The sequence below is a fragment of the Somniosus microcephalus genome, chromosome 22 (genome assembly GCF_052327205.1).
Source record: "Somniosus microcephalus isolate GS21.2 chromosome 22, FLI_Smic_1.0, whole genome shotgun sequence".
Lineage (NCBI taxonomy): Eukaryota > Metazoa > Chordata > Chondrichthyes > Squaliformes > Somniosidae > Somniosus > Somniosus microcephalus.
Genome location: NC_141008.1, coordinates 70,036,092 through 70,054,675, shown reverse-complemented (window position 1 = coordinate 70,054,675; position 18,584 = coordinate 70,036,092). Strand labels below are relative to the sequence as shown.

The 18,584-nt window shown below is 44.7% G+C and overlaps 1 protein-coding gene across 1 annotated transcript in view; it reads left to right on the top strand.

Moving 5' to 3' along the window:
- The first annotated feature begins 4,525 nt into the window (after positions 1 to 4,525).
- supt6h (SPT6 homolog, histone chaperone and transcription elongation factor) overlaps positions 4,526 to 18,584 on the top strand; it is an 87,574-nt gene continuing 73,515 nt past the window's right edge. The window contains exons 1-2 of the mRNA XM_085965026.1: positions 4,526 to 4,648; positions 5,215 to 5,331. Coding sequence (XP_085821152.1) covers positions 5,226 to 5,331 — 106 coding nt within the window. The 5' untranslated portion in view covers positions 4,526 to 4,648; positions 5,215 to 5,225. The remainder of the gene's footprint in view (positions 4,649 to 5,214; positions 5,332 to 18,584) is intronic.

The window sequence follows — 18,584 nt, the reverse complement described above, 5'->3', positions numbered from 1 at the left end:
ATTTATAAATTTAATTGTCTGTTTTAATATATCTTATGTATGTTTCCTTTCAGTAAGCACTTTAGTAATATGAGGGTGTTCCAGATCTGCCCGTATTCTATCCTGCACCAAGTGCCGCTCACGCTTCGCCCTTTTCAGTGCTGACCTACATTGGCTCCACTTAAAATTTTCATCCTCGTGTTTAAATCCCTTCAAGCCCTTCCTCCTCCCTATCACTGTAACCAATTCCATCCCTACAACCTTTGAGAGCTGTGTGTTCCTTCAACTCTGGTTTCTTGTGCATTCCCCACTCCCTTTGCCCCACCATTGGTGGCCATGCCTTCAGCCGTCTATGCCCTATGCTCTGGAACTTCCTCCCTAAACCTCTCTGCTTATCCACCTCCTTCTCTTCCTCTAAGACCCTCTCTAAAACCCACCCCTTTGATCAAAATTTCAGTCACTCCTGCTAATATCTCGTTCTTTGACTTGGTGCCGATTTTTGTCAGATTAAGCTTTTGTAAAGCGCCTTGGGACCATTTTCCTCATTAAAACTGCATTATAAATGCAAGTTGTTGTTGTTGATCGACAATTCTAATAAGTAGAAAATATTTGTATAAGAAATCATTGCACTCTATATTGTCTTTCTGAATGAAATCTGTATAACTTTTAAATTCCATTGCTCTAGTACAATATAATATATTTTAATAATATGGTACATCAGCAATTGGTTATCACAGAAACAGAAACACCACAGTGCAGATAGAGGCCATTTCGGCCCATCGAGCCTGCACTGACACATTATCCCACCCGATCCCCGTAACCCCTACACCAACACATATCCCACCCTATCCCCGTAACCCCATGTATTTACTCCCCCTAACACTAAGGGTCAATTTATCATAGCCAATCAACCTAACCCGCACATCTTTGGACTGTGGGAGGAAACCGGAGCACCCGGAGAAAACCCACGCAAACACGGGGAGAATGTGCAAACTCCACACAGACAGTCGCCCGAGGCCGGATTCAAACCTGGGTCCCTGGCGCTGTGAGGCAACAGTGCTAACCACTATGCCACCGTGCTTTTAGCTAACTTTTAAGTTGATATAACAATTAATGTGATAGTTTGACTGGTAATATTTCAGTATTAGATTATAGTTACTCATTGGATGTGATGGAAGAGGAGGAGAATGACACAATGCAGCATCGAGTATCAATATGTTGTGACAAATTGATGGGATGTGGATTCCCCAATCTTTGCCATGCTGTTGTGAGTAGCTCCAATCTCAGGCCAAACACTATCCATAGTTGAGGAAGTTTTGGTCCACTCGAGTGATACAGGTTCAATAAAACTGAATTCCTTTTCTGTTTGTGCCACTCAACTGAAGCATTTCATTTAGACTTTTAACTCGCTCTTAAACTGCCTATTTTATGGGAGTTGATAACACACCAAGACCCGTTCACCAATCACCCCTGTGCTCGCTGACCTACATCTGGCAATGCGTCACTTTTAAAATTCTCATCCTTGTTTTCAAATCTCTCCATGACTTCGCCGATCTCTATCTCTGTAACCTCCTTCAACCCCACAAACCTCCGAGATATCTGCGCACCTCCAATTCTTGAGCATCCCCGATTTTCATCGCTCCACCATTGGCGACTGGTCCTTCAGCTGCCGAGGCTCTAAGCTCTGGAATTCCCTCCCCAAACCTCTCCGCCTCTCTACCTCTTTCCTCCTTTAAGACACTCCTTAAAACCTACCTCTTTGACCATCTGCCCAAATATCTCATGTGGCTCGGTGGCAAATTTTGTTTGATAACGCTCCCGTGAAGCGTCTTTGAAGGCGCTGGGTAAATGCAAGTTGTTGTTGTTGTTGTGCTGCATGTGGGTAAAGCTGTCAGCGCGAAGGAGATGTTCAATACATGCTCATTTAAACCAGTCGAGCGGTGTTTATTTGTAAGGGGTGAGATACATTGACGTAAAACGAGTGGAGGTCCGGCACGCTTGAGTCCTTCCGCGACCAGTGGGCGCCGCGGGGACTGGAGTGCATTATCACCACCGGGAACCAAATTTTAATTTAATTTGTTAAGTTTTATTTAAAGTTTTATTAAGTTACAGATAATTTGTTTATCCACCAAAATCAAAACGAGTGGCGGGATTTGGTTGGAACTGACACGTGGGTGACGCTCGGATTCTGGCGATTTCTCGCTGCGTGGCTTCTGTTCTTTTTTGATAGCAAAATACTGCAGCTGCTGGAAATCCGAAATAACAACAGAAAATGCTGGAACATAAGAACATAAGAAATAGGAGCAGGAGTAGGCCAATCGGCCCCTCGAGCCTGCTCCACCATTCAATAAGATCATGGCTGATCTGATCCTAACCTCAAATCTTCTATCACTCTGCATCCACCCGAACCCATGTGATCTCCCGGGAGAGGCGAAAAACCAGATAAAGACCCAATGGCCAATTTGGGAGAAAAAAATCTGGGAAATTCCTCTCCGACCCATCTAGGCGATCGAAATTCTTCCAGGAGATCACTCTGTCCCTATATTTTCTACAGTACTTACCTTCTGTAAAGGCGATCTCCACCCCAGCCAGGAACAGGAATAAAACCATCTCCTGAAATCTAACAGAATTAGAACACAGTAGGAGCAGAACAAGGCTACACGGCCCCTGGGCCCACTCCACTACCCACAGGGCCATGACCATTCCGAACCTAGACTCATGTCCAATTTCCTGCCCGCTCCCCGTAACCCTTAATTCCCTTTACTTCTAGGAAACTATCTATTTCTGTTTTAAATTTATTTAATGATGTAGCTTCCACAGCTTTCTGGGGCAGCAAATTCCACAAACCTACCACCCTCTGAGTGAAGAAGTTTCTCCTCATCTCAGTTTTGAATGAGCAGCCCCTTATTTTAAGATTATGCCCCCTAGTTCTAGTTTCACCCATCATTGGGAACATCCTCACCGCATCCACCCGATCAAGCCCCTTCACAATCTTATATGTTTCAATAAGATCGCCTCTCATTCTTCTGAACTCCAATGAGTAGAGTCCCAATCTACTCAACCTCTTCTCATATGACCACCCCCTCATCCCCGGGATTAACCGAGTGAACCTTCTTTGTACTGACTCGAGAGCAAGTATGTCTTTTCTTAAGTATGGACACCAAAACTGTATGCAGTATTCCAGGTGCGGCCTCACCAATACCTTGTACAACTGCAGCAATACCTCCCTGTTTTTATATTCCAACCCCCTAGCAATAAAAGCCAACATTCCATTGGCCTTCTTAATCACTTGCTGCACCTGCATACTAACTTTTTGAGTTTCGTGCACCAGGACCCCCAGATCCCTTTGTACTACAGTACTTTCCAGTTTCTTGCCATTAAGATAATAACTTGCTCGATGATTTTTCCTGCCAAAGTGCATAACCTCACACTTTCCAGTATTGTATTCCATCTGCCAAATCTCTGCCCACTTACTTAGCCTGTCTATGTCCCTTTGCAGGTTTTTTATGTCCTCCTCACTCACTACTTTCCGTCCCATCTTTGTATCATCTGCAAACTTTGATATGTTACACTCGGTCCCCTCCTCCAAATCGTTAATATAGATTGTAAAGAGTTGGGGACCCAGCACTGACCCCTGCGGAACACCACTAGTTACTGGTTGCCAATCTGAGAACGAACCATTTATCCCAACTCTCTGCTTTCTGTTAGAGAGCCAATCCTCCACCCACGCCAGAATATTACCCCCAATCCCGTGATTTTTTATCTTGAGCAATAATCTTTTGTGTGGCACCTTGTCAAATGCCTTTTGGAAGTCTAAATACACTACGTCCACTGGTTCCCCTTTATCCACCCTGTATGTTACTTCCTCAAAAAACTCAAGCAAATTTGTTAAACATGACTTCCCCTTCATGAAACCATGCTGAGTTTGCCCTATTAAATTATGTTTCCTGTGTGAAGTGTACTGGCAGAATGGGAGACAGCTGCCATGTGGGAGAGAGGAAAAAAAGGAAAGGGGGGGAAGGGAAGACCCAAAACAAAGGGGTGGGAAAAAATATATAAGTAAAAATGTAATAGGGGCCGAGGTTATGATCTGAAATTGTTGAACTTGATATTGAGTCCGGAAGGCTGCAAAGTGCCTAATCAGAAGATGAGGTGCTGTTCCTCGTTATGCCAGTACATTTCACACCTAATCTGAGTCGTCTTTTGTCTCCACTCTCCTATTACCATCTCGTCTGGTTTTGAATACCTCTTAATGTCTCTTTACTTCTTTTGTTCTATAGCAGCCCTACCTTTCGATCTATTTCATTTCCTTTCCAGTTTTGAAAAAGGGTTTCGACCCGAAACGTCGACTCTAATTTCTCTCCACGGATGTTGCCTGGCCTGCTGAGTTTTTCCAGCATTTTCTGTTGTTATTTCTGGGTTGTTTTTTTTGCTGTTTAGTTCCTCTCCCGGGACCGGAACTCGGTGAAAGGGAAGGCAGGTTGCTGGGCGGGTGGGCTTTTTTTTGTGGCTGCACAGGGGGAAAGGGAAGGGAAGTTGCCGGGCGGGCGGTTTGTGGATGCACACGGTCGGCCATCTTGGACTCAGTTCCGCGCTGGGCTCAGCTTCTGCTCGGGATTATCGGGCCGTTTGGGATTCGTCTTTTCTTTTTGTCTATTTTCTTTGTGAGGTGCTGATTTGGTTTTATAATTCTCTCTCTCTCTTTTGGAAGCGGCTGATTTGTTTCTGTGAAGCTGCTGCCAGCCGCGGTGATCGCTGTCCCTGCGGCCGCTGCTGTGGTTCGGCAGTCGCTCTGTGGAGACTAGGCCTCAAAGCGACGGCTGGCCAAAGACTTTCAAACCTCCTCCATTCGACAGCCTCTGATCGCTGCTTACTTTTCAGCTGACCCCCCAATTGCGTGTGTATATGTACATATAATAATCATTAGCATTCCGCAGAGTACGCTTGTTACTATGTGGACCCCCTTTTGATTCTACGCCACCAATCGCATTGCCTCAAAATATCATCCAAGAGGCCTTCATTATTTAATTTTAAGAAAATGTAAGCCTTCACACCAAACACGCAACATTTGGTCCTCCTTACTGAAATATTTTATAATCCTACATTTAGTGAGCGCTCCTCATTAACTGGCCTGATAAATGGGCAATCGGATTTTTGTTTTTAGTGTTACATTACTGTAGGTGTCAAGTAGACTTTTGTGTTTCACTTCAGTCTTTTCCTCCTTTCGCTGTGTAGGGGTTGCAAACATGTCTGACTTTGTGGAGAGTGAAGCAGAGGAGTCTGAGGAAGAGTACAATGAAGAAGGAACAGTGGTGCAGAAGAAGCCTAAGAAATTCATGGAAGATGATGATGGTATGTGTAACCGTGATGCAGCATAAGCATGAATTTTCCTTTATGTTCTCCATTGTAAACCCTTAACCAGTCTCTAGAAGCTGCCCAAGAGCAATGCGAGGGGCAGGTGGCCTCCCAAGTTCCATTTTCTCCATGTACAGAAGGCTTGGAATTTGGTTAATGCAAAATAAAAGCACCGATCTAAGTCTGACTGGGATATTGTGTAAGAAAGAAGTTGCATTTACAGAGCACATTATCACATCCTCAGAATGTCTCAAAGTGCTATACAGCTGATTAGTAACCATTGAAATGCTGTTACCAGTGTTGTGTAGACAAACTTCAACCAATTTGCACACAAGGTCCTACAAATAGCAAATGAATCATGATAATTTGTTTTTGGTGGTGGCTGACAGGATTGTTGACCTCCATTCTCTTCAAATAATGTCATGAGGTCTGTTATGTCCACCTGAAAGGGCAGATGGGGCCTGGAGCCTTGGTTAACATCTCAATCAAAAGTCACTTCCGACAATGTCTCTTTTAAGTTCACAATGTGGCTTAAACACACAGTCCTCAGACTAAAGAAATCATAGTACTACCAATAAAGCTAAGCTAAAACTTCAATAAGTGTTCTGGAAGTAATCTTTTGACTGTTACCATCTACAGTAATGAATGATTTCACTAACTCTGAAGGTTAGTTGAATACAGGGGTAGAACCTTAATGCAATTTCTCCAGGACAACTAATAAAATGGTACAAAAGCAAAATACTGCAGATGCTGGAAATCTGAAATATAAACAAAAAATGTTGGAAACACTCAGGAGGTCAGGCAGCAACTGTGGAGAGAAAAACAGTTAATGTTTCAGGTCGATGACCTTTCATCAGAACTGGAAAATGTTAGAGATGTAACAGGTTTTAAGCCAACACAGAGGCAGGGAAAGGGGGAGGGGAGGAGAGGAAAGAACAAAAGGGAAGGTCTGTGATAGGGTGGACGGAGTGATTATTTGCACAAACAAGTTTGAGTCACCATGTGCATCTCTGGGGGTGGTGCCGAACATGTCCAGCCCCCCCATCGGAGCCGCGTGTACACACCCGATGTTCCAAGCACGCATGCACCTAGCTGCAGGGCTGTGGCCTGAACCATGTTACCTCCCTGTTGCCAGCTGTTTCTTGCGAGCAGATCATCAGGGGGGGGAAGAGGACGGGATGGGAAGGAAGAGAGAAGACGGGATGGGAAGGGGAGAAGGTGAGGGGGGAGGTGGTCAGGAACTCGTGGGAGAGTAGGTCAGGAGCTAGCAGGGGGCGGTGCGGGGGTAAGAAGGTCAGGAGATATGAGGGTGGGGGGGAAAGGTCAGGAGCTTGGTGGGTGGGGGAGAAGGTCAGGAGCGTGGGGGAGAAGGTCTGGGGGGGGAGGGGGTTGCGAATAGAGGGCACACGGAGAGAACAATGGGCATGGGGGGAGAAGGGGGTTGCGAATAGAGGGCACACGGAGAGAACAATGGGCATGGGGGAAGAATGTGATCCAGGTCTAAAGGCAGGGGAAACGAGAACGTGATTGAGATGGGAAGACATCATATGCTCCCACACCCCACCCCACCATTAGACGTGGATCATGTTCTTCCAACCCCACCCCCTTTACACCTTTGCACTATATTCCCTCTCCCCGCACCCCCCCCCCCCCCCCCCCCCCCAAAAAGACCTGGATCACGCTAGGAACAGCAGTAAGTTGATTTCTCGGAAAGCCTGTCATATGTGCGGCAAGTGACATCATTGGACTGTACGAAATCTGGAAGTCCTAACACTGTCGCTGTTCACTTCGTACCCAATACACCTATTAACAATCCGTGACCCACACACAATGACCCATCCGTCACTGCAGTTCTCACCCAGAGTGTATAGTTTGACGGAGTGATTAGTGGCAGTGTGAGTGCTTCAGGTTTTCGGTTGACCCGTGATGTCATTCTGCGCATGGGCCGGGTCACTCGATGTCATTCTCAGCACATGCTCAAAATCTATGGCTCTGCTAGCGATGTCACTTGCAATCACGTCCCCGTCAACCTGTTCTTGTTGAATGAAATGTGCCTCACTAAACCAACCCTTGAGCTCAAATTATGTAAAATAGTCAATGCTGTGGATTTGTCAAACGGCTATGGCACCTCGTGTGATCTTGCATCACCCGTTCATGGGGTCACATTTTTGAAGGGTCCCACAAGTCCACTCGAACTTAGCATTGATGAACAGCTCAGGTGTGCAGGTGTTGCCTGATGGGACTATCACTCTGCTGATTCAAAAACAAATACTGCAGATGCCGGAACTCTGATAAATTGCTGGAAACACTCAGCAAATCAGGCAGCATTTATGGAAAGAGAAACAGAGTTAAGGTTTCACGTTCTGATGAAAGGTCATCGACCTGAAACGTTAACACTGTTTCTCTCTCCTGTTGCCTGACTGGCTGATCATTGGCAGCATTTTATGTTCGGGGAACAGACGGGCGTTTCTGTGGCTGCAGACGTGATTCCAGGATGGTGTGTTGCCTCCCCGGTGCCAGGGTCAAGGATGTCATTGAGTGGCTGCAGAACCCTCTGAAGGGGGAAGGTGAACAGCCAGAGGCCGTGGTCCATATCTGTATCAACGACATAGGTAGAAACAGGGATGAGATCCTGCAGGCAGATTTTGGGGAGCTAGGAAAGAGATTAAAAAGCAGGTCCTGAAAGGTAGTCTCCGGATTACTCCCGGTGCCACACGTGAGTGAGTATAGAAATAGGAGGTGCAGAAGGGAGGGCTTTAGATTCCTGAGACTTTGGGACCAGTTCTGGGGGAGTTGGGACCTGTACAGGCCAGACAGGTTGCACCTCAACAGAGCCGGAACCGATGTCCTCGCCAGGGGGTTTGCTAGTGCTGTTGGGGAGGGTTTAAACTAATTTGGCAGGGGGATGGGTACCAGGATGTAACATTAGAAAGGGGAAACCTGGTGCACAAAGAGTGGGAGATCCAGATGGCACTAGAGTAAGAGACAGTATGGTATGAAGAAAATACAAGAAGGTCTAAGATAGGTTTACAGTGCTTGTATGTAAATGCACAAAGTGTGGTAAATAAGGTTGGTGAGCTGCAGGCACAAATATCCACATGGGAATATGATGTGGCAATAACTGAGACCTGGCCCAAAAAAGGGCAGAATTGGGTACGAAATGTTCCTGGATATAAGGTGTTCAGGAACGATGGGGAAGAAAAGAAAGGATGACAGTATTGATTATGGAGAATGTTACAGTGCTAGAGAGAGAGGGTGTCCTGAGGGGTCAAGGACAGAATCGATTTGGTTAGAGTTAAGAAACAATAGAGGTGCCATTACACTACTCGGTGTATTCTATAGACCGCCTACCACTGGGAAGGATATGGAGGAGCAAATTTGCAGCGAAATTACAGAACTATAGCGTAGTGATAATGGGGGACTTCAATTATCCGAATATGGACTGGGATAGTAATAGTGTAAAGGGCAGAGAGGGGAAGAATTTCTGAAGTGTTTTCAGGAGAACTTTCTTGGATCTGTACATTTCCAGCCCAACGAGAAAGGAGGCATTGCTGGATCTGGTTCTGGGGAATGAGGAGGGTCGGGTGGATTTAGTTTCAGTAGGGGAACATTTAGGGAACAGCAATCATAGTATCATAAGGTTTAGGTTAGCTATGGAAAAGGACAAAGAGCAATCTGGAGTCAAAATACTTAACTGGAGGAAGGCCAATTTCAGTGGGTTGAGAATGGATCTGGCCCGGGTAAATTGGAATCAAAGATTGGTAGGCAAAACTGTAATCGAACAACGGGCTGCCTTTAAAGAGGAGATGGTTCAGGTACAGTCGAGGTACATTCCCACTAGGGGGAAAGGTAGGGCAACCAAAGCCAGAACTCCCTGGATGACGAAAGGGATAGAGAGTAAGGTAAAGCAGAAAAAAGGGGCATATGACATGTCAGGTTGAGAACACAAGTGAGAACCAGGCTGAATACAGAAAATTCAGAGGGAAGTGAAATAAGAGGGGCAAAGAGGGAGTATGAGAATAGACTGGCAGCTAACATAAAAGGGAATCCAAAAGTCTTCTATAAGCATATAAATAATTAACGGGTAGTAAGAGGAGGGGTGGGGCCAATTAGGGATCAAAATGGAGACCTACGCATGGAGGCGGAGGGCATGGCTGAGGTACTAAATGAGTACTTTGCATCTGTCTTTACCAAGGAAGAAGATGCTGCCAAAGTCATAGTAAAAGAGATAATTGATGGGATAAAAATTGATAAAGAGGAGGTACTAGAAAGGCTGGCTGTACTTAAAGTAGATAAGTCACCATGACTGGGTGGAAGGCATCCTAGGATGCTGAGGGAAGTAAAGATGGAAATTGCGGAGGTACTGGCCATAAACTTCCAATCCTCCTTGGATACGGGGTGGTGCCAGAGGACTGGAGAATTGCAAATGTTACACCTTTGTTTAAAAAAAAGGGTGTAATAAACCCAGCAACTACAGGCCTGTCAGCTTAACCTCGGTGGTGGAGAAACTTTTAGAAACTATAATCCAGGACAAAATTGTCAGTCACTTGGACAAGTGTGGATTAATTAATTAAGGAAAGCCAGCACGGATTTGTTAAAGACAAATCCTGTTTAACCAACTTGATTGAATTTTTTGATGAGGTAACACAGGGGGTTGATTAGGGCAATGCAGTTGATGTGATGTACATGGACTTCCAAAAGGCACTTGATAAAGTGCCACATAATAGGCTTCCCAGCGAAGTTGAAGGCCGTGGAATAAAAGGGACAGTGGCAGCATGGATACAAAATTGGCTAAGTGACAGGAAACAGAGTCGTGCTGAATGGTTGTTTGTTTTTCGGACTGGAGGAAGGTATACAGTGGTGTTCCCCAGGGATCGGTACTAGGACCACTGCTTTTCTTGATATATATTAATGACTTGGACTTCGGTGTACAGGGCACTATTTCAAAATTTGCAGATGACCCAAAACTTGGAAGTATAGTGAACCATGAGGAGGATAAGGATAGACTTCAAGAGGACATAGACAGGCTGGTGGAATGGGAGGACATGTGGCAGATGAAATTTAACGCAGAAACGTGCGAAGTGATACATTTTGGTAGGAAGAATGAGGAGAGGCAATATAAACTCAAGGGTACAATTCTAAAGGGGGTGCAGGAACAGAGCGACCTGGGGGTAAATGTGCACAAATCATTGAAGGTGGCAGGGCAGATTGAGAAAACGGTTAAAAAAGCTTACGGGATCCTGGGCTTCATAAATAGAGGTATAGAGTACAAAAGCAAGGGAGTTATGATGAACCTTTATAAAGCACTGGTTCGGCCACAACTGGAGTATTGTGTCCAGTTCTGGGCACCGCACTTTAGGAAGGATGTGAAGGCTTTAGAGAGGGTGCAGAAAAGATTTACAAGAATGATTCCAGGGATGAGGGACTTCAGTTACGTGGATAGACCGGAGAAGCTGGGGTTGTTCTCCTCAGAGCAGAGAAGATTGAGAGGAGATTTGATAGAGGGGTTCAAAATCATGAGGGGTCTAGACAGAGTAGATAGAAAGAAACTGTTCCCTTTGGCGGAAGGGTCGAGAACCCGAGGACACAGATTTAAGGTGATTGGCAGAAGGTCCGAAGGCAACATGAGGAAAAACTTGTTTATGCAGCGAGTGGTTATGATCTGGAATGCACTGCCTGAAAATGTGGTGGAGGCAGATTCAGTCATGGCTTTCAAAAGGGAATTGGATAAGTACCTGAAAGGAAAAAAAATTGCAGGTCTACGGAGAAAGGGTGAGGGATTGGGATCAGCTGAAGTGCTCTTGCAGAGAGCCGGCACGGGCTCGATGGGCTGAATGGCCTCCTACTGTGCTGTACCGCTCAGTTGATGATTGGGAGGAGGGCGACAGAAGGCCATATGTGGCCATGTGAGAGTTATCTTGCTTTTCTAGGTGACCCTTCACATTAACAGGTCGATGTCACTGTCATGGCTCCACTGGAGCAGCTTGGCTCGGGGAGCCTGCCTGTGACAAAGAAAGACTTGCATTTATATAGCACCTTTCACGACCACCGGATGTCTCAAAGCGTTTTACAGCAAGTTAAGTACTTTTTGAAGTGTAGTCGCCGTTGTAATGTAGGAAACGCGGCAGCCAATTTGTGCGCAGCAAGCTCCCACAAACAGCAATGTGTTAATGACCAGTTAATCTGTTTTAGTGATGTTTATTATTGAGAGAGAAATATTGGCCAAGACACCGGGGATAACTCCCCTACTCCTCTTCGAAATAGTGCCATCGGATCTTTTACGTCCACCTGAAAGAGAAGATGGGGCCTCAGTTTAACGTCTCATCCGAAAGATGGCACCTCCGACAGTGCAGCACTCCCTCAGTACTGCACTGGAGTGTCAGCATAGATTTTTGAGCGCAGGTGTCTGGTGTGGGACTTGAACCCACAACCTTCTGACTCCGAGGCGAGAGTGCTACCCACTGAGCCACTGGCTGACGATGACTAGATCAAATTACACGTACGTTGCAGAGACCTTCAATTACTCTCCAACGGCCAGGTTCAAATTGCACATTCCAGACAAAATGTTGGGTGTGTCTTATCCTCCAAGCGGACCAATCAGAAATCTGATCCAACCCGCTTGTGCAAATAAACGCAGCCTGTGGAGGGTCACCTAGAAAAGCAAGATAACTCTCACGGCCACATACGGCCTGCACGGCGCCCTCCTCCCAATTGTCAGTTGAGTTGGTGTACTGCACAATATACTGCAGATTCTGGAAATCTGAAACAAAAACAGAAAATGCTGGAAACACTCAGCAGGTCAGGCAGCATCTGTGGAGAGAAAACATAACATAAGAAATAGGAGCAGGAGTCGGCCATTTGGCCCCTCGAGCCCGCTCTGCCATTCAATAAGATCATGGCTGATCTTTAACTCAACTTCGCTTTCCTGCACTATCCCCATATCCCTTGATTCCCTTAATATCCCAAAAATCTATCGATCTCTGTCTTGAATATACTCAACGACTGAGCCTCCACAGCCATCTGGGGGAGAGAATTCCAAAGATTCACCACCCTCTGAATGAAGAAATTTCTCCTCATCTCAGTTCTAAATGGCCGACATCTTATTCTGAGACTGTGACCCCTGGTTCTAGACTCCCCAGCCAGGGGAAACATCCTCCCTGCATCTACCCTGTCAAGCCCTGTTAAAATTTTGCATGTTTCAATGAGATCACCTCTCATTCTTCTAAACTCGAGAGAATATAGGCCTAGTCTACTCAATCTCTCATCATAGGACAAATCCCCCCATCCCAGGAACCAGTCTGGTGAACCTTTGTTGCACTCCCTCTATGGCAAGTATATCCTTCCTTTGGTAAGGAGACCAAAACTGTACACAATATTCCAGGTGTGGTCTCACCAGGGCCCTATATAATTGCAGTAAGATGTCTTTACTCTTATACTCAAATCCTCTTGTAATAAAGGCCAACATAAGATTTGCTTTCCTAATTGCTTGCTGTACCTGCATGTTAACTTTCAGTGATTCGTGTACAAGGATACCCAGGTCCCTCTGAACACCGACATTTCCCAATCTCTCACCATTTAAAAAATACCCTGCTTTTCTATTTTTCCTACCAAAGTAGATAACTTTGCATTTCTCCACATTATATTCCATTTGCCGTGTTCTTGCTCACTCACTTAGCTTGTCTATATCCCTTTGAAGCGTCTTTGCATCCTCCTCACCCCACCCAGCTTTGTATCATCAGAAAACTTGGATATATTACATTTGGTCCCCTCATCCAAATCATTGATATAGATTGTGAATAGCTGAGGCCCAAGCACTGATCCTTGCGGTACCCCACTAGTTACAGCCTGCCAACCCGAAAATGACCCGTTTATTCCTACTCTCTGTTTTCTGTCCGTTAACTAATCCTCAATCCATGCTAGTATATTCCCCCCAATCCCATGAGCCCTAATTTTGTTTAATAACCTCTTGTGTGGCACCTTATCGATGCCTTCTGAAAATCCAAATACACCACATCCACTGGTTCCCCCTTAACTATTCTGCTAGTTACAACCTCAAAAAACTCTTAATAGATTCGTCAAACACGATTTCCCTTTCATAAATCCGTGTTGACTCTGCCCAATCCTATTATTATTTTCTAACTGCCTTGTTACCACGTCCTTAATAATAGATTCTTGCATTTCCCTACTACTGATATCAAGCTAATTGGTCTGTAGTTCCACGTTTTCTCTCTTCACTCCTTTCTTAAATAGTGGGGTTACATTTGCTACTTTCCAATCCGTGGGAACCGTTCTAGAATCTGGAATTTTGGAAGATGCCAACCACTGCATCCACTATCTCTATAGCCAGCTCTTTAAAACCCTAGGATGTAGGCCATCGGGTCCAGGGGATTTATCGGCTTTCAGTCCCATTAATTTCTCCAGTATTTTTTTTTTACTAATACTAATTTCTTTCAGTTCCTCATTCTCGCTAGAGCCTTGGTTCTCCACTATTTCCGGGAAGTTTTTGCGTCGTCTTCTGTGAAGACAGACACAAAGTATTTGTTTAATTTCTCTGCCATTTCCTTATTCCCCATTATAATTTCTCCTGTCTCAGCCTGTAAGGGACCCACATTTACTTTTGCTAATCTTTTCCTTATTTACATACCTATAGAAGTTTTTACAGACTGTTTTTATGTCTTGCTAGTTTACTCTCATTCTATTTTCCCTTTCTTTATCAATTTCTTGGTCCTCCTTTGCTGAATTCTAAAATCCTCCCAATCCTCAGGCTTACTACTCTTTTTGGCAACATTATAAGCCTCTTCCTTTGATCCAATACTATCTTTAACTCCTTTAGTTAGCCACTTTTCCTGTGGGGTTTTTGTGCCTTTAAAGGAATGTATATTTGTTGTAAATTATGTATTAATTCTTTAAATGCTAGCCATTGCTTGTCTGCCATCATACCTTTTAATGTAGTTTCCCAATCTACCTTAGTCAACTCGTCCCTCATACCTATGTAGTTTGCTTTGTTTAGATTTAAGACCCTAGTTTTGGATTTAACTAAATCACTTTAAAACTCAGTATAAAATTCTATCATATTATGGTCACTCTTCCATAAAGGTCCCTTTACTACAAGGTTATTAATTAACCCTTTCTCGTTGCACAATACTAGATCAAAAATAACCTGTTCCCTAGTTGGTTCCTCAACATACTGATCTAGAAAACTATCTTGTATACATTCCATGAATTCGTCCTCCACACTATTACTGCAAATTTGGTTTGCCCAGTCTATATGTAGATTAAAGTCGCCCATGATAACTATATTACCCTTGTTACAGGGGCCTCTAATTTCCTGATTTATATTCTGCCCTACATTACAACTACTGTTTGAGCACCTATAAATAACTCCCACCAATGTTTTCTGCCCCTTTGTGTTTCTTAGCTCCACCCAAACTGATTCTACTTCTTGATTTTTGGAGCTAAGATCCTTTCTCTCTCCTGTCTTTATCCCATCCTTTATTATCAGGACTACCCCTCCTCCTTCTCCATTTTGCCTATCTCTTCTAAAAGTTAAGTATCCTGGAATATTTTGTTCCCAACCTTGGCCACATTGCAACCACGTCTCCGTAATGGCTATTAGATCAAACCTATTGATTTCTATCTGCGCTATTAATTCATCTATTTTGTTGCGAATGCTTCGAGCATTCAGATATAGTGCCTTTAGCTTTTTCTATTTTTCTCCGATATCCGCTTAGTCACTGATGCCTTATTACCTTTGTTACTCTCTCTGTCCCTTCCTGACCCACTCTGCATATTTTTACCCAGAGTTAACGTTTCAGGTCAATGACCTTTTGTCAAAACTGGAAAAAGTTAGAGATGGAACAGGTTTTTAAGCAAGTGCAGAGGCAGGGAAAGCGGGGAGGGGAGGAAAGAACAAAAGGGAAGGTCTGTGATAGGGTGGAAGGCAGGAGAGATTAAGAGAGAAAAGGGATGATGGTGCAAGGCAAAAGGAGATGGTAATAGGACAAGTTAAGAAACAAAAGATGACTCTAGATGAGGTGTAAATGGCAATGGCAGAATGATCGACAACTGCCATGTGAGAGAGAGGGGAAAAAAAAGACAGGGGCCGAGGTTATAGTCTGAAATTGTTGAACTCGATATTGAGTCCAGAAGGCTGTAAAGTGCCTAATCAAAAGATGAGGTGCTGTTCCTCGAGCTTACGCTGAGCTTCATTGGAACAGTGTAAGAGGCCGAGGATGGAGAGATCAGAGTGGGAGTGGAATTCAATCCGGAGAAGTGTGAGGTAATGCATTTGGGGAGGGCTAACAAGGCAAGGGAATACACAATAAATGGTAGGACATTGAGAAGTGCAGAGGATCAGAGGGACCTTGGAGTGCATGTCCACAGATCCTGAAGGTAGCAGGACAGGTAGATAAGGTGGTTAAGAAGGCATACGAGATACTTGCCTTTATTAGCCAAGGCATAGAATATAAGAGCAGGGAGGTTATGCTTGAACTGAATAAAACACTAGTTGGGCCACAGCTAGAATACTGCGTGCAGTTCTGGTCACCACATTACAGGAAGGATGTGATTGCACTAGAGAGGGTACAGAGGAGATTTATGAGGAAGTTGCTTGGGCTGGGGAATTTTAGCTATGAGGAAAGATTGGATAGGCTGGGGTTGTTTTCTTGGAACAGAGGAGGCTGAGAGGAGACCTAATTGAGGTGTATAAAATTATGAGGGGCCTGGATAGAGTGGATAGGAAGGACCTATTTCCCTCAGCAGAAGGGTCAATAATCAGGGGACATAGATTTAAAGTAATTGGTAGGAGGTTTAGAGGGGATTTGAGGAGAGATCTTTTCACCCAGAGGGTGGTGGGGGTCTGGAACTCACTGCCTGAAACGGTGGTCGAGGCAGAAACCCTCATCACATTTAAAAAGTACTTGGATTTGCACCTGAAGTGCCGTAACCTACAAGATATGGACCAAGTGCTGGAAAGTGGGATTAGGATGGATAGCTCTTTGTCGGCCGGCACGGACAAAATGGACTGAATGGCCTCCTGTGTTGTAACTTTCTATGATCTGATTCTTCTGAACTCGCAGGAATCCAAGATCGTTTATACAACCCTGTCTGCATAGATGAATTCTTTCAACCCTCATATGCTGATGAATCTGCGCTGCACTGCTTCCACGGCCAATATATCTTTCCTGAAGTTCAGTGCCCAAAACTGAATGATAAATGTTGGTCAGGAGAACTGCTCTGCTCCTCCACATCGAATAGTGCCGTGGAATCCTTTATGTCCACATGGCGACAGGAATTTGACTGAGCATCTCATCTGGAAGACGGCAGCTCTGACAATGCAATTCAGTGCTGCAGCGTTGATTATATGCTGTAATCCTGGAGTGGGCTTGAGCCCACAACCTAGAGGCAAGAATGCTACCCCTGACGATTGGGTATTTTTATATATAGAGACTGGGCAGGGATGGCAAGTTCCTGCCTGGAGGACATTAGTGAAGCATTTAGGTTTTTGCGATAACCTATTAGCTTTCGTGGTCACTTTTCTGATGCCCAGCCATAAATGACCAGATTGTTACATAGAATGTACAGTACAGAAACAGGCCATTCGGCCCAACCAGTCGCTCCGTGCTGGTGTTTATGCTCCACACCAGCCTCCTCCCACCCCTCTTCATCTAACCCTGTCAGCATAACCTTCTATTCCTTTCTCTGTCCTTTAGATAAACGTGTTTATCTAGCTTTCCCTTAAATATATCTATGCTGTTCGCCTCATACTCCTTGTGGTAGTGAGTTCCACATTCTAACCACTCTCTGGGTAAACAATGTTTCTCCTGAATTCCCTACTGGATTTATTAGCGTCTGTCTTGTATTTATGGCCCCTAGTTCTGGTCTTCCCCCACAAGTGCTAACCAGGGCAGCACGGTGGCATAGTGGTTAGCACTGTTGCCTCACAGCGCCAGGGACCCGGGTTCGAATCCGGCCTCGGGCGACTGTCTGTGTGGAGTTTGCACATTCTCCCCGTGTTTGCGTGGGTTTCCTCCCACAGTCCAAAGATGTGCGAGTTAGGTTGATTGACTATGATAAATTGACCCTTAGTGTTAGGGGGATTAAATACGTGGGGTTACGGGGATAGGGTGGGATATGTGTTGGTGTAGGGGTTACGGGGATTGGGTGGGATATGTGTCTGTGCAGGCTCGATGGGCCGAAATGGCCTCTATCTGCACTGTGGGGTTTCTGTGATTCTGTGAAGTGGAAACATTTCTTTACATCTACCCTATCAAACCCTTTCATAATCTTAAATACTTCAATCAGGTCACTCCTCGGCATTCCCTTTTCTAGAGAAAAGAGCCCCAGCCTGTTCAAACTTTCATGATAGGCATAACCTCTCAGTTCTGGTATCATTCTTGTAAATCTTTTTTACACCTTCTCCACTACCTCTATATCCTTTTTATAATCTGAAGACCAGAACTGTGCACAGTACTCTAAATGTGGTCTAACCAAGTTTAATATAGCTTCTCTACTTTTCAATACTATCCCTCTAGAAATGAACCCCAGTGCTTTGTTCGCTCTTTTTATGGCCTTATTAACCTGCATCACTACTTTTAGTGATTTGTGTATCTGGATCAGAAAAAGTACTAGGCAAACTTGTGGGACGAAAGGTGGACAAGTCCCCTGGACCTGATGGCCTGAATCCTAGGGTCTTAAAAGAAGTGGCTGCAGAGATGGTGGATGCATTGGTTGTAATCTACCAAAATTCCCTGGATTCTAGAAAGGTCCCAGCAGATTGGAAAACCGCAAATGTAACGCCCCTATTCAGGAAAGGAGGGAGACAGAAAGCAGGAAACTATAGAGCAGTTAGCCTAACATCTGTCATTGGGAAAATGCTGGAGTCCATTATTAAGGAAGTAGTAGCAGGACATTTAGAAAATCATAATACAGTCAAGCAGAGTCAACATGGTTTTATGAAAGGGAAATCGTGGTTGACAAATTTGCTGGAGTTCTTTGAGGATTTAATGAGCAGGGTGGATAAAGGGGAACCAGTAGATGTAGTGTATTTGGATTTCCAGAAGGCATTCGATAAGGTGGCACATAAAAGGTTATTGCACAAGATAAGAGCTCATGGGGTTGGGGGTAATATATTAGCATGGATAGAGGATTGGCTAACTAACAGAAAACAGAGAGTCGGGATAAATGGGTCATTTTCAGGTTGGCAAACTGTAACTAGTGGGGTGCCACAGGGATCAGTGCTGGGGCCCCAA